Consider the following 24464-nt stretch of genomic DNA (forward strand, 5'->3'; position numbering starts at 1 on the left):
GCTTTAAAATCACACGTAGCTCTCGTGCTTGACAATATCCTTATCTCGTCCACTTTGGTGTCTCATGTCGCCATATCCGTGCTCCATTAAGCTCGCTAAGTCCTCCCCACTTAACTTTGTCAACTTATCCAACAAATCCTGCGTCGAAATCTCCACCTCTAAATCGTCGTCCTCGAGAAGTTCGCTGAGAAATGGAATGGCTTCGGGAAGCAAGACTAAGTATTCTTCTTGGGTATTCTCGATAATTTTAGCGAGCGTGGCAATAACGAGAAGCTTTGCTCTGGAATGTTCGTAATTTCTGGAAACATTCAGGATGTTTCGGTGTAACGTTTTCCACAACGCTTCGTCGGGCGCAGCGGCGAAAAGAGCGGCACAACAGCCGACACACTCGGCGCCGAGATTGAATTTTACTCCGACGGAGTCGTTTTCATTCAAGTCCTTTGCTCCATCGTCACCTTCGTCCAGTAGTTCATCCAGGGTGCTCATTGCGTATTCTCGACTCTTCTTTGGCGGTTCTTTAGACAAGTGCTTCGCAACTAAAGGCGCAAACTGGTTAAATCGTTCTTGTGTGAGAAAATTGACCGAATCGTATGCGAAACACCGACGCAAAGCGGCGAGCGCGAACGCCTTCATGCGCCACTCGTCCATCACATCGTCGTTGTTTTTGTTGCTCTTCTCATCATCCGTCTTCTTTTTCTTCTTTTTCTTGTTCGATTCTAACATATCCAAGGCTTCGTCGTCTAAGCATGCCGCTGTCAAGTCCAGAACGTGTCTGTAAAACGGCACAAAAACAGCTCTCAACTGGTCCGCCAAAGCACTCGTCAATCGAAACAACGCCGATAATCGCCATCTCGCGGCATCTTTCTCTCCAGCTCTCGCTTTAGCCCACTCCACGCATTTCGCGTAAAACGGCGTGAACTCTTTCTCGGTACATTTTACTGCTAAATTCGCCACCGCGTTCACGGCTAACGTTTCTACTTCTTCCATCTCCGAAACGCTCGCGTCGTCTTCCTCCGCGAACTGTCGTCGTACGTCCATGGCTTCCAAAGCAATCGAAAACAGCGAAGCTCTGTGCGCAGACGTAGCATCCTTACGATCGGCTACCTTGTTTGAAACTTCCAAAAATGCCAGTCTCGAACGCAATGCCTCGTTTGCCGTGCGTGCGGATTCGCTCTCACGAATGAACGTTACCCAACACTCTTCCAGAGGAGGCATGAGCACACGGCATTCGAACGAGGTCGCTAAGCGTTCCGAGCGTAATTCGGCAGCAGCTTCTTTTGCGGCTATGAGAGATGTAAGATTTGTTTTTACGCTATCTCTGCTCTTCTTTTTCTTCTTTTTACCAGACACACCTTCGTCGTCTCTGTCCTCTTCCTCCTCTTCATCGTCTGTCTCTGTCTTTGCGCACAACGCCGGATGCGTCGCGACGGTCAAAATGTCCAAGAGGTATGGACTCATAAACTTCGCTAGCTGGTCTTCACAAAACGCGTCGATCGCGGAAAGCGTTGCTGATAAAACAACCAAAGCGTTCTCTGGTGTTTCGCCATTTCTCGCGGCAGCGCTTTTAGAGCATATTTGAGTGGCCAGTTTGGCGATTCGAGTCATTGCCGGCGCGGCGAGCGCCAACGCGCCGATGAACTTCGGCCCTGTGGCTCGAGCAATTTGCGCGAGACACAAAGAGGCTGAACCGAGCACGTTCGACGTGGTCGAATTAATAGCTTTCAGCACATTTTCCTCTTCCGTGTCTTTTGCAAAACAACATTTTTCTGCAACCTGTTTCGCGGCGTTCACCAACGCATTCGCATAATGCGTGGCGTCTTCATCGCGACCAAACCGCATGGCTGCGGCTTCAAGCGCGACAAGAGCCGCTTGACGAGCGTTTGGAGTACCATCTCTGACGGCAAGAGTTGCGAGTTCGTCGATGAGTTTCAAACCTGCAATCTTAATGCTCTCGTTGGATTCTTTCTGTTGCTTCTTGACGGAAATCGTCAAATCCCTCAGCGCGTTCTCGTTGTTTTGCAAACGATCCGTGAGGAGATTCAACGCCGCTTTACGCACCGAGGTTTCTTCACAAGATAGCAATGGCGTCAACGTTTCAAGAAACTTGCCTGGGTGCAAAACGGCATCCAACGCAGAGAATAAATCTCTACCCGCTTTAGAGGCGGAAGGACCACTCGCGCATGACGCCTTCGTATCTAGCAACGTCAACGCTCTCTCAGCTAACGAGGAAAACGCGGTTTGTAACACGTTCGAGTTTGCCACAGAATGTGCGCTATATTTCTTCTGCGCGAGAAGAAAAGATCGAGTTGATATGAATCGCGACGCGGCGTTCGCGACGACGACGACACCTCTACACGCTTCCGAGCCTCTCGAGGCAGCAATCTGTTGTGTTGTAAAAAGAAAGGCAAAGAAGTACACGTGAGCGTCTTGAAAAGAGGAAGAGGAACAAAAGAAGAAAGAGAGGTTTTCTATCGTCGTCGTAGACAGTACATTTCTCAGAAGGAAAGCAGCAGATCGTTTGAAGTTCTCATCACGAAAAATCAGAATCCTGACACATATACGAATTCTTCACCGAAACATACGCAACGAACGAACGAGTTTAAAAAGTCACGCGCGAAAAACGAGAAAGAAGGAGAAAAAAGTCGTACCTTCATTGCATCTACCAGCGTTACGACCGCGTTGACTGGTTTCTCGTGACCTAGCAAAGTCATAACCAAAGATTTGACCCACGTGTTCGACTTTGTTTTGTTGTTGTTTTCTTCGTCTTCGAGCTCGTCGTCCTCGTCGTCAACATCATCATCAACATCCGCGTTGTTATCGTCGAGGTCCATCAAATCTAAATTCCCACCCGTCTTCTTCTTCGCATCATTTTGATAAAGCATCGCGTACATCTTCTTTTTGTGCGCTTCGGCGGACTTTTCCAAACTGTTTCTATTCTCAAGTACTTGTAAAATCAACTCAGACAAACCTTTCGAGCCTTCAGGACAGGCGCGAATGAGCGCGGCACACAATGGCGCGCGTCTTCGTTCCGGCGCTCTCGTCGACGCCTCTACGATTGTCCAAATGACTTCCTTCACGTCAGCTTTACCTGAGGAAAGCCACACGGGTACGACAGATTTCAAAGCATTTTCTAAAGCTCTCTGTAACGTAACGTCGTCGTTTTCGCCGGCAATTCTCGAGAGCGTCGTGGCAACGTCCACAACTTTCTTCACAACCATTTCTGGCTTGATCTTTGCCATCTCCGAGAGAAGCTCTAGAGCTGCCGCGCGAGAACTCCCTTCAGAAGCTTTAGACGCAGAAACACAAATGAGATCGATGTCCCAACTATTGACGGTCTGACCACAAAGCTCAGCTAACTTTGTTAAAGTTTGCAAACTTAACGTCAACGCATACGAACGCTCAGCGATTTGTTCGTTGAGCTTTTTCGTTTCGGAATCATTCTTGTTGTTATCGTCGTCATCACTTTCGCTCATTCTTTCATCGCCATCGCTATTATCATCGCTCGACGACGACGATGAATTATCTTCCGCGCCGTAGAAGCGTTTCTTTTTCTTTTTGGAATTGTTTGCCGCGTTTTGTTCTTTGAGAGCTTGGCGACGAGCGTCTTCCTCGACGTCGATTTCGTTTTGCGCAAAGAGGGCTCTGCAGAGATTTTGGCAAGGGTGAATCAACGCATCGCGATTGACTGCTGTGTCGGAACGCCAAGAAAACACTTCCATAGCCGCGACCGCGTTCGCTAACGAATCACCTTTCGTGAGACCAACGACGATATCCTTATCTCCAAATTTACACGCTCCGGAAATGGCGACTACGGCATCTTTGCAATCCAAGGGGACCGACGCGATTGCAGCTCTCGCAGCGCCACGCGCGGTCTTATCGCCGTCGCTTTTATTCGCGTGGAACAAAACGTCCAAAACCTTTGCGCGCGAAGTTGGTGGTATTTTCATGAGCGGATAGCTCCCGCTCGCTATTTGCTCAAAACAGGCGATGCGCACGGAAACCGAAATTTGAGACTTCATGGCGTTCAAAAACGAGTCGAAAGCAAACTTACCGGACGTCACTTCCGCCGAAGAAGCGAGCTTTTCTCCAACGAAACATCGAACTGCTTCGATAGCAAACGCGGCAATTTCAAGTTGATCGGGTGCAGTCTCGTCGGCATCAAAAGAAGTGGCGCGTTCAAGCGCTCGAGCAATTTCAACCGCCTTTACTTGGTCGTCCCCAACGCCTCTTAGAATGAACAAAAGAACTCGGGCGGCGTGCGGATTCATCAGACAAAACGTAGACGACTGCGCGTTAGTAGATCTATCACCTTCTCCTCTTCTAAAAAGGTCGTCTACTTTCACCGCCGTTATTGGCTTCAACAAGCGTTTCGTATCTTCAACTGAAACTTGTACGCTTCGCATCGCCGTCCTCACAGCGCTCGCTCCATCGATGGTGATTTGCGCTCTGGCTTTCGCAGCGGCAGCAAAAGGCGCAAATTCACTCGTCGTTGGTGCGCAGTATAGCGCGTCTGCTGCAGCCCGACGAATAGACGACACCGAGCTTGCACAAGCGACTAAGAGCGCTGTTACGATTTCGTCGGAATCCTTCACGTCCTCGATTTCGGATTGAATCATCTCTAAAGCGACAATCTTACCTCGCGTGCTCGATGCGAAAGTTTGTTCGTTCGTACCGTCCTCCGCGATTATTCTGGAGGCGAGGAACCTCACTGAATCAACGCCTCGTCGGCTTGACGCATCTAAACACTTGCGCAACAAATCTTGCACTATCGTTTCGAAGGATTCGTTTGTTTGTTCACTTTCGCTCCCGGCGAGCATATCAAACGACTCAATCAAAATAGTTTCAGCGACGTTACTTTTTGCATCTCTCTTTGTGATTTTGGAGAACAAATCTTTCGCAATGTCTCTAGAGACTGGTGAAATCCAAGGCAGAGCACTAGATGCTTCGCTGAGAGAGAGCCAACACTCGATTGGAATTTTACCATCCTTGAGTCTTTCGTCGTGATGGGACCGAAACTTACCACCAAATCCGAGACATCCTTGTTCCCAGTCGTCCTTCAATACCGTCCAGATGCTCTTGCGTATGATATCTTCCATTGGAGACGAATTACACTCTGCCAAGGCGGCTTTCAGCGATAAAAGAAGCGTCAGCTTCCCGGCGCCGTCCGCGTCGCGGTACGATTCGCGAACCCACAATTCGATATCAAACTCTCCTATCGCGGGTGGTTTCTTTGCGGCTTGATTGAATCCGTAACCAATAGCGTGCACGACACTCGCTGCTATTCTCGCATCGCCTTCGTGTCGCACATCCTTCTTAGATCCGCTACTCTTGCTGTCTTCCGCGGAGGAGAAGGCTTGCTCGATAGCTCTCTTCTCGTCCGTAAAACCAAGTAAAATCGGGTGCTTACACCTGGAGGCGTCTTTTACGACAGATCGAGCGACCGCGCGGGAGTGCGACGCAGAAACTGCGCCGTAACATGCCAAAGCGGCGGCTTTATCGCGCAATGTTCTTAACTCGTCGTCGTCGTCGTCGTCGTCTATTCTGTCGCCTGACATTTGCCTCAAAAGTGTCGCGTATGCCTTCTTACATACTCTGCGTTCAATGTCCGCGACTTTATTGGCATCTCGCTCGTTCGATCTCGAGCTCAACTCTCTCGCAGTTTCTAATCGATGCGAGATAGCTTCGAAAAGCGACGTTCGGTTTTTCGTCAGCATGCTCAAAGACGGAGTGCCGAGTGCCAACGCGGCGACAGTTGGATCGTCATCGGAGCATCGACGGCACAGCGCGTCGGCTAGGAAACCGCCCTTCTCCAGACCTGGTGGCGGAAGAAGAGTGTTGTCTTTGTCTTTTGCCTTCTTTTCGATGAACTCGACGTGAAGGTCAATCAGACGTTGCGTCGCGTTCTCTCGAATCGACGCAGTGGGATGATCTAACGCAGCCGCCAACGATCGATTGCCGAGCTTCTTGTTCTCAATAGGCCCCGAGGCCGAACCAGCTAAAGCCTCGCGGAGGAAAGATGCGGATTCAAAATCGAGTCGTAACTGTTCTTCTTCCTCTTTCAACTTTTCCTCTTCTTTTTTCCTCGTCTCTTCGTCAATCATCATTCGATCTTCCTCGGCGTTCGTTTTGTCATCGTCTTCATCGTCGTCTTCATCGTCTTCCTCCTCTTCGTCGCTCTCCTCCGAACTACTGCTACCGTTATTTACTTTCTTCTTCTTCTTCTCCTTTCCATCGATTTCTTGTTTTTCTTGCAATCGTCGTCGTCGCTCGTCGTGCGCTCTTTTTTCTTTCCTGCGTTCCAAACCTCTCAAAAACGAATCCACCGCTTCCGCGGTGCTCTTCGGAAACCTCTGATCCGCCGCACGCAACGCTCTTTCGATGCTCTTTCTTTTCACTTCGTCCGATTTATCGCTCCTCGCTAAACTACAAACTAACTTTTTCGCTCTCGGTTCCGTCAGTTCAATCGTCTCCAAGGCTTCCATGAGAGTCTTTTCGTAATTTTCGTGCGTCCCGCAAAACTTTCCGAGCGCTTCCAACAACGGATTCACCAAACAATCGCTCGCGGTTCCATACTTATCACATATTTCCGCGACGTGAGAACTCGCGTTGTCGATTTTTACGAAATGCTTAAACGTCCGGTCTGGTATAGTCTCGATTTTTTGACTCGAACACAACACCAGTAACGTTTGCATAGCCTCTCGAACGAGCGGCGCTCGAGCACCTTTTGAAACGCCTTCTAAGAGCGCCACCGAAAATGCCTCCGTGAACGTCGTCTTCGCGCATAACGCCGCGATGAGCATCAAACACCCCGCGTAGTGTTCAGACGAGGCTTTTTGATGCAATCCAGGCTCTAAATACGTCAAAAATCTTTGCAAATGCGCGCTTTCAATGCGTTTCATCCAATCGAGACTTTCAATCATTAAAACGACGTAAAACGAATGACTCACCGAACTCGCGGAAGTCGTACCGTTCGTCGCGTTCAAATCGTTATTACTTTGGCCGTTGCAGCATTCCACCGCGCTATCGCAAATGTAGGTTAAAAACGCCTTGTCTTTCGCCACTCGTTTCGCCAAGTACTCTCTCGGCACCTTGGCGCCGCTTTCCTTCACCCCTCGCATCCACTCGAACTTCTTCGCGTTTTCGAAATTGCACGTTTGCACCACCTTCACGAACTGATTGGTTCCGTGATACGGCAACAAAGACGCGATGACGTCGTCCACGTTATACACGTTAACTTTAAACCTCCGTATGAGATATTCAAAAATATGCGCGCCGTCCGCCGCTTCTTCTCTCAACGTCTCGTCCTTCGCCGTCGCTTCGTCCTCGTCGCCGCCAAAAATCTTCCCGCACGTGGACGCGAACAGCCTCAGAAACTGCCTGATGATTTTATTCAGCTTCTCGTTCTCTTTCGCGTCCAGTTTTTCTCGATGATTTTGCTTTTGATACCCTTCCAACGCTTCACCTTCTGCGTCATCTCCAAACATCCCAACGCCGTTCGTGTTCGCGGTATAAAACAGTTTACTCCCGAACGCGTCGAACCGTCCATCTCTTCTCCTCACGTTCTCGAACGCTTTTTGCGCTCTCTCTTGAATCTCTTCCAATCGAACGTCCGCCGCATCTCTCGCCGTGTGAAGTATCGACGCTTTGCCTCCTTTCAGAGCTCTGGTATTTTCTCGCGGGAACGCAGACGCGAGCTTCGAGAGTTGTTCCGACAACGCCGACCGAGTATTGTTCTGTTGTTGTTTCCGTCCGGGTGGTGCCATCTTCTTCTGCGTCGTCGAAGGTGAGATATTCAAAGCGCAGCGCGAAAAGCGCCGTCAAAACAGAATGAATGAAGAAGAGAAAACACCAAAGGTGTTGTTGTTTGTTGTTTGTTGTTAAAAACGCTCTCGCCTTTTCTCGCGATCGATTTTTTTCTCTTTTCCTTTTGCCTTTCTGACTGTTTTTTTTGACTCTGCTTTTTTTCTTCTTTAAAGAAGACTTCTTCACTCTTTTCTCTCTTTTCTCTCTCTCTCTCTCTCTCTCTTTCTCTCTTTTAGTTTATTACAACACAACACTATTATAATAAAATGGAGTGGTATCGAACAAAGTTTATCAAAACCGGGTCGTTTGGACCGGTGAAACACGCGATGGTACGATCTCGTTCTTGTTGTTGTTGTTCTTGTTTTGCGCGTTGTTTTTCTCTCGTCTCATCGTTATCTCGTGTGTCATCACATCTTCTTCCCCTAAAAACACTTGAAGAAGAAGGTTTTTGAAAGAGTATACTACCACGCGACGCTCCTCGTCGTGACGATTCAAGTTTGGACGACGACGACGACGATGATGATTTCGATGATCTCCTTTGTCTTCTTCTTTTCTTGTTTACGACGATGTGCGTTTGAAACTGACACATGTAATAACAACACACGAACAACAACAACAACAACAACAACAACAACAACAACAACAACAACAGATTGGAACGTTCGTGGTCGCCTTCGGGTTAGAACATTACATGCACCATAAGTATCACTCGCATCACGACGAGCATCATCACGACGAAACACACGGAGGAGGAAAAGGAGAAGGAGTTAACGAGAACAAAACCCACCAATCGCACTCGCCGAAGGAGTTTTCCGCGGAAACTGCCTCGTTAGATGAAATCACGAAAGAAATGACCAGACTGAGAGAAAGAGTTGGCGAGTTGCGAAAGGAAGGGAAGCACGTTTAATATCACATCATACTAATATCACAAAGTACAGTAAAAGATCTCGTTACAACAAAGGATGATGATATTAGCTTCGAGTTTCTTCAACTTTCAAATCGCCCATGCCTAAGGTGGAGAGACTGTTCAGTCTTCTCACGACGGGAGGGCCGTTTTCGCTCGCCACGTTCTCGCCTCGGGAATATTTACTGACCGGCGTTTGGGAACCAGAGTCTTCGCCGAGAGAGCTCGTTTTTGTGATTCGTCCGTCCGCGGATCGAACCATTGCGACTTGGGTGTTCTCTATGCCGGCGGCATGCGCGTTGACACCAATATCCATCGCGTCCCCAGTCGCCGGTTTCGAGCGTTTCCGATTGGCCTTGGCGCCGTTGTTGTTAGTGTTGTTAGTGTTCCCGTGCGCTTCAATGACTCGTCGCCGTAAAGACGTCGTCGTCGTCGTCGTTGGTGTCCCCGTTCCGTTCGTATTCGTTCCGTTCCTATTTTCCGCGTCTGCTACTGCTTGCACAGCTGCTTGTACAGCTGCTGGAGCTGTCGTCGTCGTTCCTTTTTCTCCCATTCTTCTTTCGTCTTCGAGCATTTTTATCAACTCGCGTTCTTTCGCTTTCTTGTTCTTGTTGATTTGCTGATTTTCCTCCTCGTCGTCGTCGTCGTCCTCGTCCTCGTCTTCATCATCGCTATGCTTTCCTCTTTTACCGTGCGTTTGCGTGCGCCCATTTGTTGTCGTCGGCGTTTCGCCGTGTTCCAACCCGCTCGGAGAGTCTTTCCCTTCCTCTTCCTCTTTCGGCGCCACTTTCTTAAACGTCCCGACGTCCATCATCTCCGTCGTCCAATATCCGACTCGTTCGGTCGGATTCGGATTCCCCCACACTCTGTCGTTCGCCGTCCACGACTCGCCTAAAAACTCGCGACATTTCGCCAGGCACATCGCCGCCGTCGGTCGAGCTCTCGGATCTTCCTCGCAGCACGCGTTGCCCAAACCGGTGACGAAATCAACCTCGTGCGGATGCGATTTCCGTCTCCTTTTTTTCACCTGATCGATGAGCTGAAAGCACATGACCCCGTATCCGTACACGTCCGAAGAAAATGCGTACGTGTGATCTTTCTCCGAGTCGTGTTTTTCCACCTCTGGCGCTCGATATTTCGGTGGACCGATTTTCGGCGTCGTCTTCGGGTTCACGTCTCGCCGGTCGTTGGCGTATTGCGGTAGGATGCGCGCCAGACCAAAATCCGTCAGTTTCGCGGTTTCAAAGTCCTGTTGTTTTTGGTGATTGATGAGTTTTGGGTAGTGGAACGTAGTTAGTACGAGGACGATGACGAAAGAGGTGGTGAGTACACAAAATAAGCAGCCACAGAGTAAAACATTTTTGTCTCTTTTCTCTCTCTTTTGGTACTCGTTGTTCGGAGCAGCCAAAAGAGAGAAATAATAATTGTGGACTCAAAGAAGACGAAGCTTTAACGGCGGCGGAAAAGGAAAAGGCTAATAATGCTCTTTCGAGAAGAAGAATAACGAGAATCGTACCGCTGAAATCAACACGTTCCTCGCTTTCACGTCCCTGTGAATGTGTCCTTGCGCGTGCATCCTCACCAGCGCTCTCGCCACGTCTTGTAAAACTCGTACCACGTTAACCTGATTGACGACGCGTTTATTCCTCAAAGAGTTCGGGACGAATTCCATGACCATGTGCAGCATCCCTTCCTCGATGAACGCGCCGTAAATAGGAACCACGTTCGGGTGCGTCATGCGCGAGAGGTAAAATATGTCTCGTTTCAAACCGGCGACTCGGTCGGGTTTTAAATTCTGAATCACTTTCACCGCCACTGCGGTCCCCAACAAGTGCGCTCGGTAGACTTTCCCGAAAGAACCGTCGCCGATTTTTTCCCAAAGCGACCGAGGGGTTAACTCGTCCGGGTCGAACCACGGGCCCGAGTCCACGTCGTTCCTGTTGGTCGTCGAGCGGTCCGTCGTCTGGTTTTCGCGGTGGTGGTCGCCAGGCTCGTTCATTCTTTTCTATTCTTTTCTTTTCTTTTTGCGTTCGTTAGTAATTCTGGTGTTCTTTCTGTTTTGGTAACGAACAAACAAACAAAGCAAGAGGTGAAAAATAATCGTACGCTTTTTGGCAACAAAAGAGAAGCAAGGAGGAAGCAAGGGCAGAGGGACAAAACCCCAGAAGAACAAAAAATTTCTAAAGAGCCAAATCTTCCTCCATATATATAGTCTTTAAGAGAAAACGACGTTAAAAACTCTTGCTAATAAATTATTTTTAAACCAGTAAACCACGTTACGAGCGCGCGCTTTGGATTTGTTGTTGTTGTTGTTGTTGTTGTTGTTACTGTTTAATATCAGATCGCGTTTCCACGGTTTCCGACGTGTACGTAATCATGGATCATCCATAAGAAGTAATCCATAAAGAGGAAGAAATTAAAAAGAGCTCAAGTCGTTCCATTAATACGAGAATAGAATCATATAGAAACAGAAACACGAGGAGAGAGAAAAAGAGAGAGAGGTGATCTTGAGGTGATCGCCGTGCAATTGTAATACGCACATGTGGGAGCCATCGTCGAATCAACCGCAGGAGCAGCAGCCACAGGAAGAACAACAGAACGAAATTGTAAATTTATCGAAAAAAAAATGCGTCTCGTGCGCGACAGAGAAAACCTGCCGGTGGCGACGGTCGAAATTACTCTCGCGAGCGACGCTGTGCGATAAATGTTACCGGAACGAAGCGTTAGCGCTGACCAGTCGCCAATGCTACGTGTGCGAATCGAAACAAACGACCGGGCAGTGGTTTAAATCGAAAGTTGACTTGAGTTTTGATTTATGCAGGAACTGTTGGGTGAAAGAACACGCGCTGCTGGCGAATAAAGTTTGTATTAACTGCAAAAGTAAGCGAACGAGTATGCAATGGTTGAAAAGTAAAATCTTGGAAGGCGCGGATTTGTGTAACAACTGCTATCAGAAGGAAGTGTATCAGTTGAGCAAGTTCACTGCGAACGGGTCGACGACGAGCGTGGAAGAGTTGGTCAAACCTCTGATGAAAAGAGCAATACCGACAGAGATTGAAGAGAAGGAGGAAGAGGAAGACGAAGACGAAGACGAAGACGAATAAAGTTGTACATATATATAAAAAATGAGCTCCAGCTGACAAGCGCCAGCAGACTTTGGACAAAGCGCATCGAGCGGTCAGCAGCGTGTGAAAAACATGGTAAAACACACAGACACACACACGCACACATAAGAGGAAAAGATAGTATTCATATTTAAATGGGTTGAGTTTTGCTTTTCGTTATTATCAATCATAAATGCTATATTTAATATTATTACACTTGCGGTCTCGTTTGAACGATGTAAACTTTACCATCCTTGACGCAACCTTCGATATCTTGCGCGCACCCTAATGCCTTTTCGATTGCTATACCAGCCTCCGTGATTTTACTCATGATTTGATCCGCAGTACCTCGGTCGTTCCAGACCATTTCGTCTTTTGAATAGTCCACGTGCGTGACGGTTTCAACTTCGGTCGTGACTGATTCGTACAAGCCAGCGCCAGCGTAACCTTCTAAATCTTCGCCGTTTGAATCGGATCGAAAAATTAAGGTTCCTTTTGGAACGCTCAATGCGACATTTTTAGACGGGAAACCGGTAATCACTGGAGGCGAGTTTGCGCGCTTGTCCGCTTTGAAACTCAACGCTCTTCCCGGGTAGTTACCGACTAAAGTTTCGCCTAAACCTTTAACGATCTCGGCGTATAATTCATTCTCGTCGTTGTTCGCCGGCGAGGTCGTGTGCACGACAAACGCGTAGTCGGCATCAATTACCGGTTGAACCAAAACAGCCATTTGCAAATTCTTGTGCGTCAAGCCGCGATTACGCACGGAAACGTATGCTCTCTCGTTCCATTTGCTCGCCCAAACGGAGACTAGAGCCTTCCAGGCTTTGTCCCATTGTTCGTCGGTTTCCGGCGGTATCATTTCACCTGCTTTCATCACGCGAGAGAGTTCCTCGCGGGCATCTATTGGGGGGGTTAAACTTTTCACGCATGATCGCACGCGGTTCAAAGTGTCTTCCAAACTATCGCCAGAACTATCGTCAATTTGATCGATGAGTCTTACGAACTGCGCTTTTTTATCTTTATTTATCGGATCCTCCAAAACGTGATCGAACGTGCCGAATGGTATGGCAATCGATCGCGGCAAATTGATCCAAGATGGAAGGTCGGAACTTTCTAGACTTTCGCGCAACGTTCGCGTGTTTCGCGATTTCGCACCAACGACGTGCTCTCTGAAGTCATCTAAGCTCACACCAAACTCACCACAAAACGGTTTCTTTTCCAAATCGATCTTAGCTTTCGATGTTGATGATACCGACGATGTCGCACCAACACCAAACCACGCTTGCGTGCTCGGATCTTCTTCCAGCTTCATCTTCGTCGCCTTGGCAATCTCCGCTTCCGAGGCGTGTTCAATCTTAACGGAGGAGTCTGATCCGATGGATTTTGTTGACGCGAACTCGTTCACAACCTCGCACAAAGAATCTAGGACGGACAAGTCGTGGCAGGTAGCGAACAAAACACCCGAGTTTCGCGCGCGAACGGCCGAGTGGGACAAGACGTCTACGGAACTTGGCGTGAGTAAAGCAACCGCACCTAAAGGAATTTCTTCGTCGCCTCCAACTTTATCGCAGACTAAAATGGTCGGTTCGCGGAAGCTTTCATTCATGATTTCACGCAGCGTAGGGTAAAATTCAACTCGACCGCAGACCTTCTCTTCTTTTGGCGAGATTATACTCCACGCACCCAAGTTTGCTTCTTGTCGTAACATCTTGTCCAATCTAGTCAACGCTAAAGATAAACCAAACGCCGGTCCACCTCGAATAACTTCTTCGCTAAAGTGCGTTATGGTCCATTGCTCGCATTTACACGCGTCGCCAATACTTTCCGCGGTGAGCTGCATAGATGAGTTGATGGAATCCCCGTACGCAGCGACGGCCATTCGCGCGCGATCCACCGTGGCTTTGGCGCGCAACGCCCAAAAGTACTTTGTCTTTTCATCTCCACTCGATTCGTGTCGAGAACTGATCACGCGGCGCATTTCGACCAAACTTAAAGCTAAATCTTCGCAAGACGTCGGTAATGATAAACATAAATCTTCCAACGCTAACGCGGAGAATTCTAAGGCTTCACCAATATCTTTCGGCAACTCCGCTCTTTGCACCGCTCTCGAAGATACCCCGCCCAACGCCAAGTCCAAGTATAACAACTCCCTAACTTTCTCGTGATCGTGATTGTGCGTGCCCTGCTTCAACCCAGCGTTACGAACTTCGTGACGCGCTTGAATAGTCGCCTCTAACAGGGCTATTTCGTTACCAACTTTGTCGGTGAATTGTCTGCAATACTGCAGAGCTTGCGACAAGCCGAGATAATTTCTTTGGCTACAGCACACCTCGATGGAAAGCTTCAAATCTGCCCCAGAATGCACTGCTTTTAAGATAATCAAGTAGTTCTCGAAATCTCTGATGAGGTCCTGCGCGATGTGAGGTCTCGGCGTAGGTTCTGCTTTAATTGGTCGTTCGTATGATTCCATAATTTGACGCGTAACGCCGCCTTGGGTGAGCGTCTTCCAGTAGGCGTTCAAGTCGCTGTTACCGCGCAAAAACGCGAGATAGGCTTCGCAAATGACAATATCGTCAGGGGACGTGTTGTTGTGTAATTTTTGATGCCACTCTTCGAGAAAGACTCCGGAGACTTCTTTGATGTCGTTTCTGTGCATAATGTTCAAAATTTCATCGCGCACGGCTTGTCCAGTACCCGCGTCTCCGCCGCGTCCGACGGTTTCGAGGCACATGCGCGCAATATCTCTCAATTCTGGTCGCTCACAAAACAATTCCGCTAACTTATACGTCAGCTTTTGCTGAGAAGAGGACAATTCTCTCGGTTTCACGTTATAATTTCTTTGCCAAGTCAATTGTCGCAACTGCGAAAATCGAAGCCAGACGAAAACTTTCGCTATGCGAACGAGCGCTTTGGACGGATCGATTTCTTCCGCGCCAATCTTCTCGTGCAACAACTGATACGCGAGATTATATCGATGCATTAAACTCCACCAGTTTCCCCCGGCTTCGGCGCGGATAATTTGCGTCGTTAACTCATCCGTGGGCTTCGCGTTTCGTCCTCCCGCGCCTTGTAACAACGCGTTGAAATTTTGGTTCCCGTTTGTGGTGTCTTTGAACCAGTTTCCGAATTCATCCCGCAATACGAAGTGCACGCCCATCAACTCACTCTCGGTAGCTGAATCGCTATCCGGGAGGTAAATGGACAAGTTCTGCATTTGGCGACACTCTTGTTCAATCGGTTGCGTTTGTTGTTCGCCGGCGATAGCGCTAGAGGAGCTCGGAGAAGAAGCGCTCTTCGCTGAACTTTGGACAGCTTTCGTGGTGACCAAGTCCACCAAGCATCCTTCGCCGGCGTCTTTTAACTGCGTCTCCGCGGACATGTGACTGACAACGTTCGTTTTTTCCGGCATCGTCGATTCGGGCGGTAAAATCCACTGCCCCGGTTCGTCTCTAGCAACGCCCCAGTGCAAAGTTAACGGTTCCGGATAGTCCGTCACGAACTTGACTCTTCGATTTGTTTTTCGGCTTCTCTCACCGGACATTGCGGCCGAGTCTGTCTCCGAGCGTTCAAAAACCTGAACGAGCAATTCGTACCCTTCACCGATTGGGTACAACTTACTCGAACACACCAAATTTTTCTCATCCGAAACGGATTGTCCGTCCGATTGTCGTCGCCAGCGTCGCATGAAGGACTTCGCCGCCCCGGAGGAGGTCGTAGAAGAGTCTTCGCTCTTTTCAACCGACGCGTCTTCGTCGCTGGACGCGTTGCTGCTTTTAGGAATCAAATCGTAAATAAAAGATGAATCGAAAGCTCTTCTGACTGGATCGATGTTTTGATGATGCTGTTCAACGACAACAACTGGTTGCGGCTCGGCGACGAGTGTTGGCTGTTCATCTTTTTCTTCTTCTTGATTTACCTCCTCTTGAACTTTCTCTTCGAATTCATATTCAACAACTGGAGAAGACGCTTCGGCGGTAATATTCGTCGCAGCAACCTCTTCCTCTTCCTCTCGAACAGATTCTTCAGTAAATGCATCCGTTTCGTCGAACGAATCAAACGACCCGGATCCAAAAGCAAACTCTTGATCGCCAATCGGACGCGCCGTCGAGTTTGCAATTCTCGCGTTCACGATGTCCGCCGGCCTCACGAACTGTTGCTGTTGTTGCTGTTGTTGCTGTTGTTGTTGTTGCTGTTGTTGTTGCTGCTGCTGTTGCTGCTGCTGTTGCTGCTGTTGCTGCTGCTGTTGCTGCTGCTGCGACACCCCCATCGCCGCCGCTCGGCGCATCATCTCCTCCCTCTCTCTTTTATACTCCTCCACCTCCCTCGGTAACTTCATCGGCGCGTCGTCTTCCCCGTTATTCACCGTCATCACGTTAAACTTCCTTCGTATTTCATTCAAAGGCGTCCCTTCTACCAATTCGACTCTCAAATCGTCCAACGCTCGAGCGAACTCCGCCGCTTGCCACTCCGCCGGCATGCCTTCTGGTTTCCCGGCTTCTTCCCATCGAACGTACGCGCGAATTTGAACCAACTCCAGCGGCACATCGATTAAATCCAACGGCGAATCTGTCGCGGAAGAATACTTCCCGTACGACGCCGATGATGACGACGAGGATCTTTGTGTTTGCTGTTGCTGTTGTTGCTGTTGTTGTTGAGAAGAAGAAGAAGAAGAAGAAGAAGAAGAAGAAGAAGACGCGTCCTCGTTTATAACTCTCGTTCGATGATGATGATGATGATGATTTCGTTGACATCTTTTCCCGCCGACGAAAACAAAGTTCTTCTTCCTCCCTGAACAACTGGAACTGCGCGACGTCATTAATAACGACTGCATCTGCATCATCTCGCGACTCCTCCTCAAAACGAAGAATATATTCTTCTCTCAAAGCTTTCCTTCGCCTTCTCTTTTGGTGGTTCGTCGTCTGATTCGAAAGCGGTAATGTTGTTCTCTGTTGTGTGATCGCTTTCGTGTGAAAAGCTTTTTTAGTCGAAAAGAGACAAAAATATCTTTTTGAAAAAAAAGAGAATTGTTGGACGACCATGGAAAATTTCGATGATCGAGAGATTTTGTTTGTTTGTGTGTTTGTTTGTTTTATGAAAAAGATGTTTGACTTTGATGGAAAAAGTGTCTGTCCGTCGAGTCTAATAAAAACCTTTTAATAAAGAGTTCGTTATTTCATCAAAAGGTGTGCGCACTTTACACACACACTGATATAAAAGCATATTAAAAGCAAAACAGAACGCGAGACGAATTCTATAATAACTATATATATATATATAACCGAGAAGAAATGGAGGATGCAGAGAAGAGAGAACTTCCTTCGTACTCGCGAGCGGAAGTTTCGAAACATAACTCGCACGAATCGAATTGGATCGTCGTGGACGATTTCGTCTACGACGTGACAAAATTCGCAAAGTTTCATCCGGGCGGGAAACAGTTCATCGATCGCGTCGCCGGCTCGGATTCCACGAACGCGTTTTATAAGTATCACCGACGGGATGTCTTAGAGACCGTGGCGAAGAAGTTTCGAATCGGATGCATCAGAGAAGAAGAAAGAAGGAAAGGGAAAGAGAGAACTTTGGAGAAGAAAAAAGGCGACTTGGAGTTGGTGCCGTACGCGGAGCCGGCGGCGTTCGCGCCGTCGGTCTCGGGCAAACCCACGAGTTTGTATTACAACGAAACGCACGTGAAGTTTCGGAAAGCGTGCAGGTTGTTTTTTGATACGCACGTCGCGCCTACGTGCGTCAAAGCGGACGAGAATGGTGAACATCCGACGAAAGAAGTGTACGAGTTGCTCGGTAAAAACGGTTTGCTCGTCGCGCGGATGCCGAAAGGACCGTGGATGCGCGACGTCGTTGAAAACTGCGGCGTAGAGTTGTTAGGCGGAGTACACGTGAACGAGTTCGATTCGTTTCACGAGCTGATTGCGCACGAAGAGACGTGCCGGTTAGGCGTGCCTGGGTACGTCGATGGCTTAGGCGCTGGACTCGTCATCGGCCTTCCGCCGGTGTTGCAGTTTGGGAGACCGGACGTCGCCAGGACAGTCGGGAGGGAGGTTTTGTTAGGAAAGAAGAGGATATGCTTGGCGATTTCGGAACCGGCGGCTGGCTCTGACGTCGCCGGTTTACAAACCATCGCGACGAAAGATCCGTCGACTGGGGATTATATCGTCAACGGCGTCAAGAAGTGGATCACGAACGGACAATTTTCTGATTATTTCACCACCGCGGTGAAAATGCAAGACGGGACGTTTTCGTTGTTGCTCATAGATCGAGCGTGGGGCGGCGTGGACACAAAACCGATTAAAACGTCGTATTCACCGTCAGCGGGGACCGCATACGTGACGTACGAAAACGTTCGCGTGCCCAAGGAATATTTACTCGGGAAAGAAGGGAAAGGTTTCATGTACGTCATGTTCAATTTCAATCACGAGAGATGGTATATCGTCGCCGGCACAAACGCTGCGAATAGATTGGTTTTAGCCGAGTGTTTCAAATGGGCCAACCAACGCATCGTGTTCGGGAAGAAGTTGATCGAACAGCCGGTGATTCGAGGGAAATTGGCCATCATGGCCGCGCAGATTGAAGCAGTGCAGGCGTGGACGGAACAAATCACGCACCAAATGAACGTCTTGTCGCACGAAGAACAATCCGTAGTGTTGGCGGGTCCCATAGCGCTTCTGAAATTCTTTTGCACGCGCGTGGCGAATTTGGTCTCGGACGAGGCGTGCCAAATCTTTGGCGGACGCGCGATTACGAGAACTGGGATGGGACGCATCATCGAAGCGTTTCAGAAATCCAATAAGTTCGCGGCTATTCTAGGTGGCTCGGAGGAGATTATGGCTGATTTAGGTATAAGGCAAGCCATGAAACACATGCCGAACGCGCGATTGTAATAAATAAATATTAACTTCTCTCTTCTAAGTTTCTAATTGTTTCTCGTTTTTGAACAAATCAGCGCGGACCTCGCGCGACGACTTTGTTTTGCTCGACTACAAACAGCTCCTCTTCTTCCTCGCCCTCCATTTTAATCGCAGAGCGAGACGAAATGTTGCTTCTCGTTTCGTCGTCGTCGTCGTTCTCAATCGGAGCTAACACTGTAGACACTCGTTCTCCTTCGACTCTATCCGGGTACTCGACGACGTAGTGTAACCCGCGACTTTCTTTCCTCTTCAAAGCCGATCGTAAAACTAAAGTGCCAACCGCTAATAAATTCTTCGCCTCAACTAGAGCTAAAGTAACCGTACCGTCGTCGTTGCCACTATTCAGCAACGCCGCTTCTTCCTCTTCATCGTCAATCAAACGTTGCAACGCTTTGAATTTGACCAAAGTTTCGCGCATGTCCTCCGTTCGTCGAACGATGCCGCACGCGCGCCACATGGAGAGTTGCACTTCTTTTCTCAAACTTTGCGCAAACGCGTCGCCAGATAAGAAGTCCTTCTTGACCATTTGACCGCGACGTTTGTTCGATTTCGTTTTGCGCGAGGAATTGAAAACATCGTAGTTGCATTTCAAATAGTCGTCCTCGTCCACAATATCCTCGAATTCATCTTCCAACAACTGCTTCAAACTTTCTTTTGATTTTCGCGTGGCAGTTTTAACCGCGCGTCGCGCAAATACGACGCCTTCGAGAAGCGAGTTCGAAGCTAAGCGGTTGGCACCGTGCACGCCCGTGCACGCGACTTCGCCACACGCGAACAAGCCCGAAAGACTCGTCTCGCCGTCTATGTTCGTCTTGACGCCGCCGCAGAGGTAATGTGCGGCTGGTCTCACTGGAATTCTTTGTTTCGTCATGTCCAAGTTGCGTTTTTTCAATTCTTTATAAATGCCGGGAAAATTTTTTGCGACGTCCTCGGCGTCTTTTTTCGTGATGTCGAGATAGACGCACGGCGAGTTATTTTTGCGCATCTCCGCGTGAATAGCTCGCGCGACGACATCTCTGGGCGCGAGTTCGTTTCGAATGTCGTAGTTCGGCATGAACCTCTCGCCGCGTTCGAAGTGCGTCCATAACTCGCCGCCGTGACCGCGAACGGCTTCCGTGATCAAAAATGCGTTTTCATTCTCGTCGAGTTTCTTCGCCGGCGATTTCGAGCTGTCGTTATCGGCGTACAAAGCGGTCGGGTGAAACTGCACAAACTCAAGATTTTCACACACGACGTTCGCGCGAGCAGCCATGCCGATACCGTCGCCGGTACACACGACCGGATTCGTCGTGGAAGGGAAGAGTTGACCCGCACCTCCGCACGCCAAAAGGGTAGTGGAGGCGTAAAAGCGCACAATTTTTGATGCTTCTTCTTGATGTGAGTCGTCGTCGTTTTTGCCGCCGCTCGAAACGGCAACGGCGCCAACGCATCGTCTCTCCGTGTTAGAAGAGGAGGAGGAAGAAGTCATCAAATCTACGCAAGCGTGATGTTCGTAAAACGTCACGTTTGGATGCTTTCTCGTCGCTTCCACCAACGCTCTCTCAACCTCTTTCCCCGTCATATCGTCGCAGTGCACAATCCTCGGTTTCCCGTGTCCTCCTTCGCGGCACAAGTGTAACCCTTGATACGCTCCCGTTTGAATATTTTGTTCTTCTTCTTTTTCTTTTTCTTTATTCTTCTCCTCCAGCTCCTCCGCCTTGGTAAACCTCGTCCCAATCTCCACCAACTTTTCAATCGCAGACTTCCCGTCCGCGCACAACGCTCTCACCGCTTTCTCGTCGCACAAATAATCCCCAGCCACGACGGTATCGTTCACGTGTTCATCGATCGTATCTAAATGCGAAATAACCGCGCTAATCCCGCCTTGCGCGTACGCCGTCGACGCTTCGTGCGCGACGGATTTCGTCACCACGGCGACTTTCCCGTGCTCCGCCGCTTCCAACGCGTACGATAACCCGGCGATGCCAGAGCCAATCACCTGTCACATAATGAGGAGTTTCGAGAGAAACAGAGAGAGAAGATTTGTGAGTTATGAAAGCGTGACGAGTGCAAAAAGAAATGAACACTCAGTCGTCGTCTCTTTCGTCTTCTTCTTCTCCTTCGCGGAAGAATCAGATCAGAGAGGAAAAAACGCTTTAGTGAGACGATAACGCAGAGAAGACGAAGATTTGCTACGCGAAGACAGGTACGCGTTTACTCCTCGACGACGACAGGTAAAGAAGAACGGACGGTGTTTTGTCGTCCTCTGCTTAAAGTTCTTCTTCTTTTCGTCGTCGTACACCTCTCTTCTAAAAGACGCAGTAAATACTCCGCTTACTATAAAACGTACCAAGAAATCCGTCTCGACGATCGTCGCCGCCGATCTGTTGTCGTCCTCGCGGTCTTTGGACGTCATCGTCCTCTTGATAGTCTTCTTCGTGATCTTTTCTGTCTCGCCGTTGTCGTCGCTCTCGTCCATCGACCTGGGTTCGAGCACGCACGGTTCAAGAATCGCTCTCAAAGGCTCGCGCCCTTTTTTACGACGACGAGGACTTCTGTTCGTACTTTCGGGAGACGAAGACGACGATGATGAAGACGACGAACACGAGGCGATTACGCTTCTTCCCAAACGGGATGAAGAATGCTTCGTCGCAATCGAAGCTTTTTTCTTTCGAGAAGACAAAGAGGAAGAAGAACTCGAGCACGCCGACGAGTGAGAGGACAACACGCGAAGCGCATTTGCTAATGCCATCGCCGTGATTCTTACACCACGTAATACTATAAACTCTCTCTGCTGCTAATAATAATAATAATACTAACGTGTTGCTAAGAAGCGAGAGAGAGCTTATAAGTGACGGGAACTCTGTCAAAACTCTCTCTTCTCTCTTTGTGTTTTATAAGAGAGCAAGTCAAAAAGAGAGAGAGCTCCTTCTCTGCCCAAAAAAGTTCGACTGTCTTTCTCTTCTGTGTCTGTGTGTGAGTTTCTCAGAAATGAATAGCAGAAGCTCCTCGTTTTAGACAAAAAAAGCGTTACGAGAAAAAGTCTCTCGTTATTAAAAATAAAGTCTCCAATCAAAATCTCTCTCTCATCATCATCACATCTCTCTCTTTCGAAAGTTTTTTCGTGCGCGCGAGGATGAGGAGGAACACTACTTCTGCGATTTCGTCGTCTTTGCGTGAAGCGCCTCTTCTTTTTCCTCGCTTTGACAGGTGGGGGTTATTGAGTGGAGGAAAAACGAGTTTTGTCGTTGCCTCGTCGTCGTTGAAATCATCATCGTTCGCGAATTATTATTCTCATCATCATCATCGTCGGTCTGTTGTTGTTGTTGCGAAGAAGAGATTTACGACGACGACGACAACGAGAAGAGGAGGCTTTGATGAACAGTGGTTACGAGAAAGGTGGACGGTGGCATACGCGGTGGCCGTTCGAGACGCTTTTCAGGCGAAGACGTCTAAATGCGAAGAGGAGCCGGCGCTGAGAGCGGTTTTGGAAGTGAAAGAGGCGTTGGAAAAAGAAACGAAGAAAGAAGAGATGAAGTTTAAAGCGATTACGTTTGCGCTGTCGTCTCTCGCCAGTCGAGAGATGTTGATGGCGGAACTGAATATCGCGCAGAACGAGGACGAAGTGACGAGAGTGTTGAACTTGGCGAAGAGACTGGCGGATGCGGGAGCGTCGTCTGCGCACTTCGCGAGGGCGTTGGCGTTTGAGGTGTTGAAAGCGAACGTTCCGGCGCGAGCGGTGGAAAAATCATTAATCGGAGAGAAGTTGATGCGGCCGGAGGTACGGAGGTACGAGAACGATATTTTGTGGTCGATTACGGTTCCGAGCGAAAAGATAGTCTTGAGCAGGGAAGAGATTCGGAACGAAATGCATCGGAAAGGTTACGTAGTTATCGACGGCGTGCTCGGCGAGAAAAACTCAAAGATTTGCGAAGAAGCGGCGATGAAATTTTACGAAAGCGATCCGGGAACAAGAAAATTCAAATCGGGAGAGCTCGCGTATGAGGAGAAAAACGACGCAACGACGCAAAAGAAAGAAGGAAAGTATCGCGACGACGAAATCGCTTGGTTGACTGGAGACGAACGCCCGGTAGCTTTGGGCGCGCTCAGTCAATTTCTTCGCGACACGCTCGGTGACATTCTCTGCAACGTCTTCAACGAAAAGAAGGATGGAAGTAATAAACATCTTCTTCTCTCTCCGACAGATTACCATTCAAATGTCATGCTCTCCGTCTATTCGTCCAATCGTGGCGGTTTCGTGAAGCATTTAGATCACGACGACGCGAGCGACCCTCGTAAAATTAGCGCGGTGTACTATCTCAACTCTCAATGGAACGAAAACGAAAATCGCGGCGCTTTACTCTTGTACCCGGAAGGAGGAGAGGATTCGACCCCCGTTCGCGTGAACCCGATTCGAGACCGGTTAGTGCTCTTTTGGTCCGATACGATGTACCACGCGGTTGAACCGAGCGAGAGAAGAAAACGCTTCGCTTGTTCCTTTTGGTACTTGTAGCGTATAGTCGTTTCGTCGCATAGAGTCGTCGTGTATAGTCGTAGAATGTAGAAAGGAGTCTCTTCGTCGCATAGAGTCGTAGAAAGTAGAAAGGAGTTTCTAGAAATAGCAAAAGCGCACGCGGCGCTTCTTCAAAGCGAGTCATAAATATCGTCTCCATTCCTCGTATTCGTCGTATTATTTTCTTTCTTTCTTTCTTTGTTGTGTTTTCGTGTGTGAAAAACCTCACACAAAGCCGCCGCTCTCGAGAACGAAAAATGCGCGCGACTTCTTTGCTCTCGCTGCTCAGACGAGGACGAGGAACGACAGGGGGACGACCGTTAGTACCGTTTTTAATAAAACGTGCGAATAACGCTGCCTTCTTCTTTCGTGGTGATGATGATACTACCGATAAAGTGAACGCGAGGAAGACGATCGATTTTCGATCCAATTTCTCCTCCTCGAGCGGGATGCGTTTTGCGGCGAAGAATGACAACGAGAACGACGACGAGAATCCTATGAATACTCCTAAGAATACTACCGCCATCAAAGAAAACGCAGCCGACGAGGAAGCTTTACCGTCGCCTTTACAGCGCGCACCGATGAAGAAGAACCAGTTAAACGAGCAAACGTCTTCTTCTTCTTCTGTTTTATCGGATCAACTCGGGAATCTGAAACTCCACCCATCGGTGACTCGAGAAGGGAAAGAAAAATCCGAGGAAATATTCTACGCTTTGAAGAAGAACGCGAAAGGGTCGACGAAAAGGTTCCAAGCGTTTCTGAAAATTTTAAGAGGCGGGATAACCGTGGAAGAGGCGTTGATTCAGTGCAAATTGTCGCCGAAGAAGAAAGTGGCGAACGAGTTGTACCAGATTATTAATTCGGCAAAGTTTAACGCGATAGTCGGTCTCGGGAGAGAACCGGAGGACGGGTACGTGGACGCGAATTGCGTGATTTCGAAAGCGACGGCGACGAAAGGACAGTATTTGAAAAGGATGTACGTGAAAGCGAAAGGGCAGGCTGGGACTATGCACCGAGCGAGAACACATATTCGAGTGGAAGTGAAAGAACAGGAGGCGGGGAAGAGGATGCGGGTGTTTGACCCAAACGATGAGGAAAGGGCGAAGGTTGGACAGGAAGGGAAGAACGCGCCGCCGTTTGAACCGCCGTGGATCACGCGGAGGAAATTGGGCGAGAAGCGGTACAGGATGGCAAAAGAAGGCGGGATCCTTTAGCATTTAGTAGTAGTTGTAGTAGTA

The 24464-nt window shown here is 48.9% G+C and overlaps 9 protein-coding genes across 9 annotated transcripts; 5 read left to right on the plus strand and 4 right to left on the minus strand.

The window, feature by feature from the left end:
* Positions 1 to 9: 9 nt before the first annotated feature.
* On the minus strand, positions 10 to 7763 carry Bathy04g00730 (predicted protein; the record flags this gene model as incomplete). The annotated part of the gene is made up of 2 exons (XM_007513481.1): positions 10 to 2526; positions 2649 to 7763. The coding sequence occupies 2 exons, from the start codon at positions 7761 to 7763 to the stop codon at positions 10 to 12; spliced, it is 7632 nt and encodes a 2543-aa protein (XP_007513543.1).
* Positions 7764 to 8069: 306 nt separating this feature from the next.
* On the plus strand, positions 8070 to 8255 carry Bathy04g00740 (unknown protein; the record flags this gene model as incomplete). Its single annotated transcript, XM_007513809.1, has 1 exon — positions 8070 to 8255. One exon carries the CDS (start codon positions 8070 to 8072, stop codon positions 8253 to 8255), a length of 186 nt encoding a protein of 61 aa, XP_007513871.1.
* A 519-nt stretch (positions 8256 to 8774) lies between these two features.
* Bathy04g00750 (predicted protein) lies at positions 8775 to 10706 on the minus strand (the record flags this gene model as incomplete). The annotated part of the gene is made up of 2 exons (XM_007513525.1): positions 8775 to 10094; positions 10224 to 10706. 2 exons carry the CDS (start codon positions 10704 to 10706, stop codon positions 8775 to 8777), a joined length of 1803 nt encoding a protein of 600 aa, XP_007513587.1.
* A 541-nt stretch (positions 10707 to 11247) lies between these two features.
* Bathy04g00760 (unknown protein) lies at positions 11248 to 11811 on the plus strand (the record flags this gene model as incomplete). Its single annotated transcript, XM_007513416.1, has 1 exon — positions 11248 to 11811. The coding sequence occupies one exon, from the start codon at positions 11248 to 11250 to the stop codon at positions 11809 to 11811; it is 564 nt and encodes a 187-aa protein (XP_007513478.1).
* A 211-nt stretch (positions 11812 to 12022) lies between these two features.
* Positions 12023 to 16630, minus strand: Bathy04g00770 (predicted protein; the record flags this gene model as incomplete). Its single annotated transcript, XM_007513740.1, has 1 exon — positions 12023 to 16630. One exon carries the CDS (start codon positions 16628 to 16630, stop codon positions 12023 to 12025), a length of 4608 nt encoding a protein of 1535 aa, XP_007513802.1.
* A 472-nt stretch (positions 16631 to 17102) lies between these two features.
* Bathy04g00780 (acyl-CoA dehydrogenase) lies at positions 17103 to 18707 on the plus strand (the record flags this gene model as incomplete). Its single annotated transcript, XM_007513667.1, has 1 exon — positions 17103 to 18707. The coding sequence occupies one exon, from the start codon at positions 17103 to 17105 to the stop codon at positions 18705 to 18707; it is 1605 nt and encodes a 534-aa protein (XP_007513729.1).
* A 58-nt stretch (positions 18708 to 18765) lies between these two features.
* AOX (L-aspartate oxidase) lies at positions 18766 to 21192 on the minus strand (the record flags this gene model as incomplete). Its single annotated transcript, XM_007513598.1, has 2 exons — positions 18766 to 20712; positions 20932 to 21192. The coding sequence occupies 2 exons, from the start codon at positions 21190 to 21192 to the stop codon at positions 18766 to 18768; spliced, it is 2208 nt and encodes a 735-aa protein (XP_007513660.1).
* A 657-nt stretch (positions 21193 to 21849) lies between these two features.
* Positions 21850 to 23226, plus strand: Bathy04g00800 (egl nine homolog 3; the record flags this gene model as incomplete). The annotated part of the gene is made up of 1 exon (XM_007513686.1): positions 21850 to 23226. The coding sequence occupies one exon, from the start codon at positions 21850 to 21852 to the stop codon at positions 23224 to 23226; it is 1377 nt and encodes a 458-aa protein (XP_007513748.1).
* Positions 23227 to 23483: 257 nt separating this feature from the next.
* On the plus strand, positions 23484 to 24440 carry Bathy04g00810 (predicted protein; the record flags this gene model as incomplete). The annotated part of the gene is made up of 1 exon (XM_007513409.1): positions 23484 to 24440. One exon carries the CDS (start codon positions 23484 to 23486, stop codon positions 24438 to 24440), a length of 957 nt encoding a protein of 318 aa, XP_007513471.1.
* Between the last annotated feature and the right edge of the window lie 24 nt (positions 24441 to 24464).

The sequence above is a fragment of the Bathycoccus prasinos genome (assembly GCF_002220235.1).
Source record: "Bathycoccus prasinos genomic : Chromosome_4".
Lineage (NCBI taxonomy): Eukaryota > Viridiplantae > Chlorophyta > Mamiellophyceae > Mamiellales > Bathycoccaceae > Bathycoccus > Bathycoccus prasinos.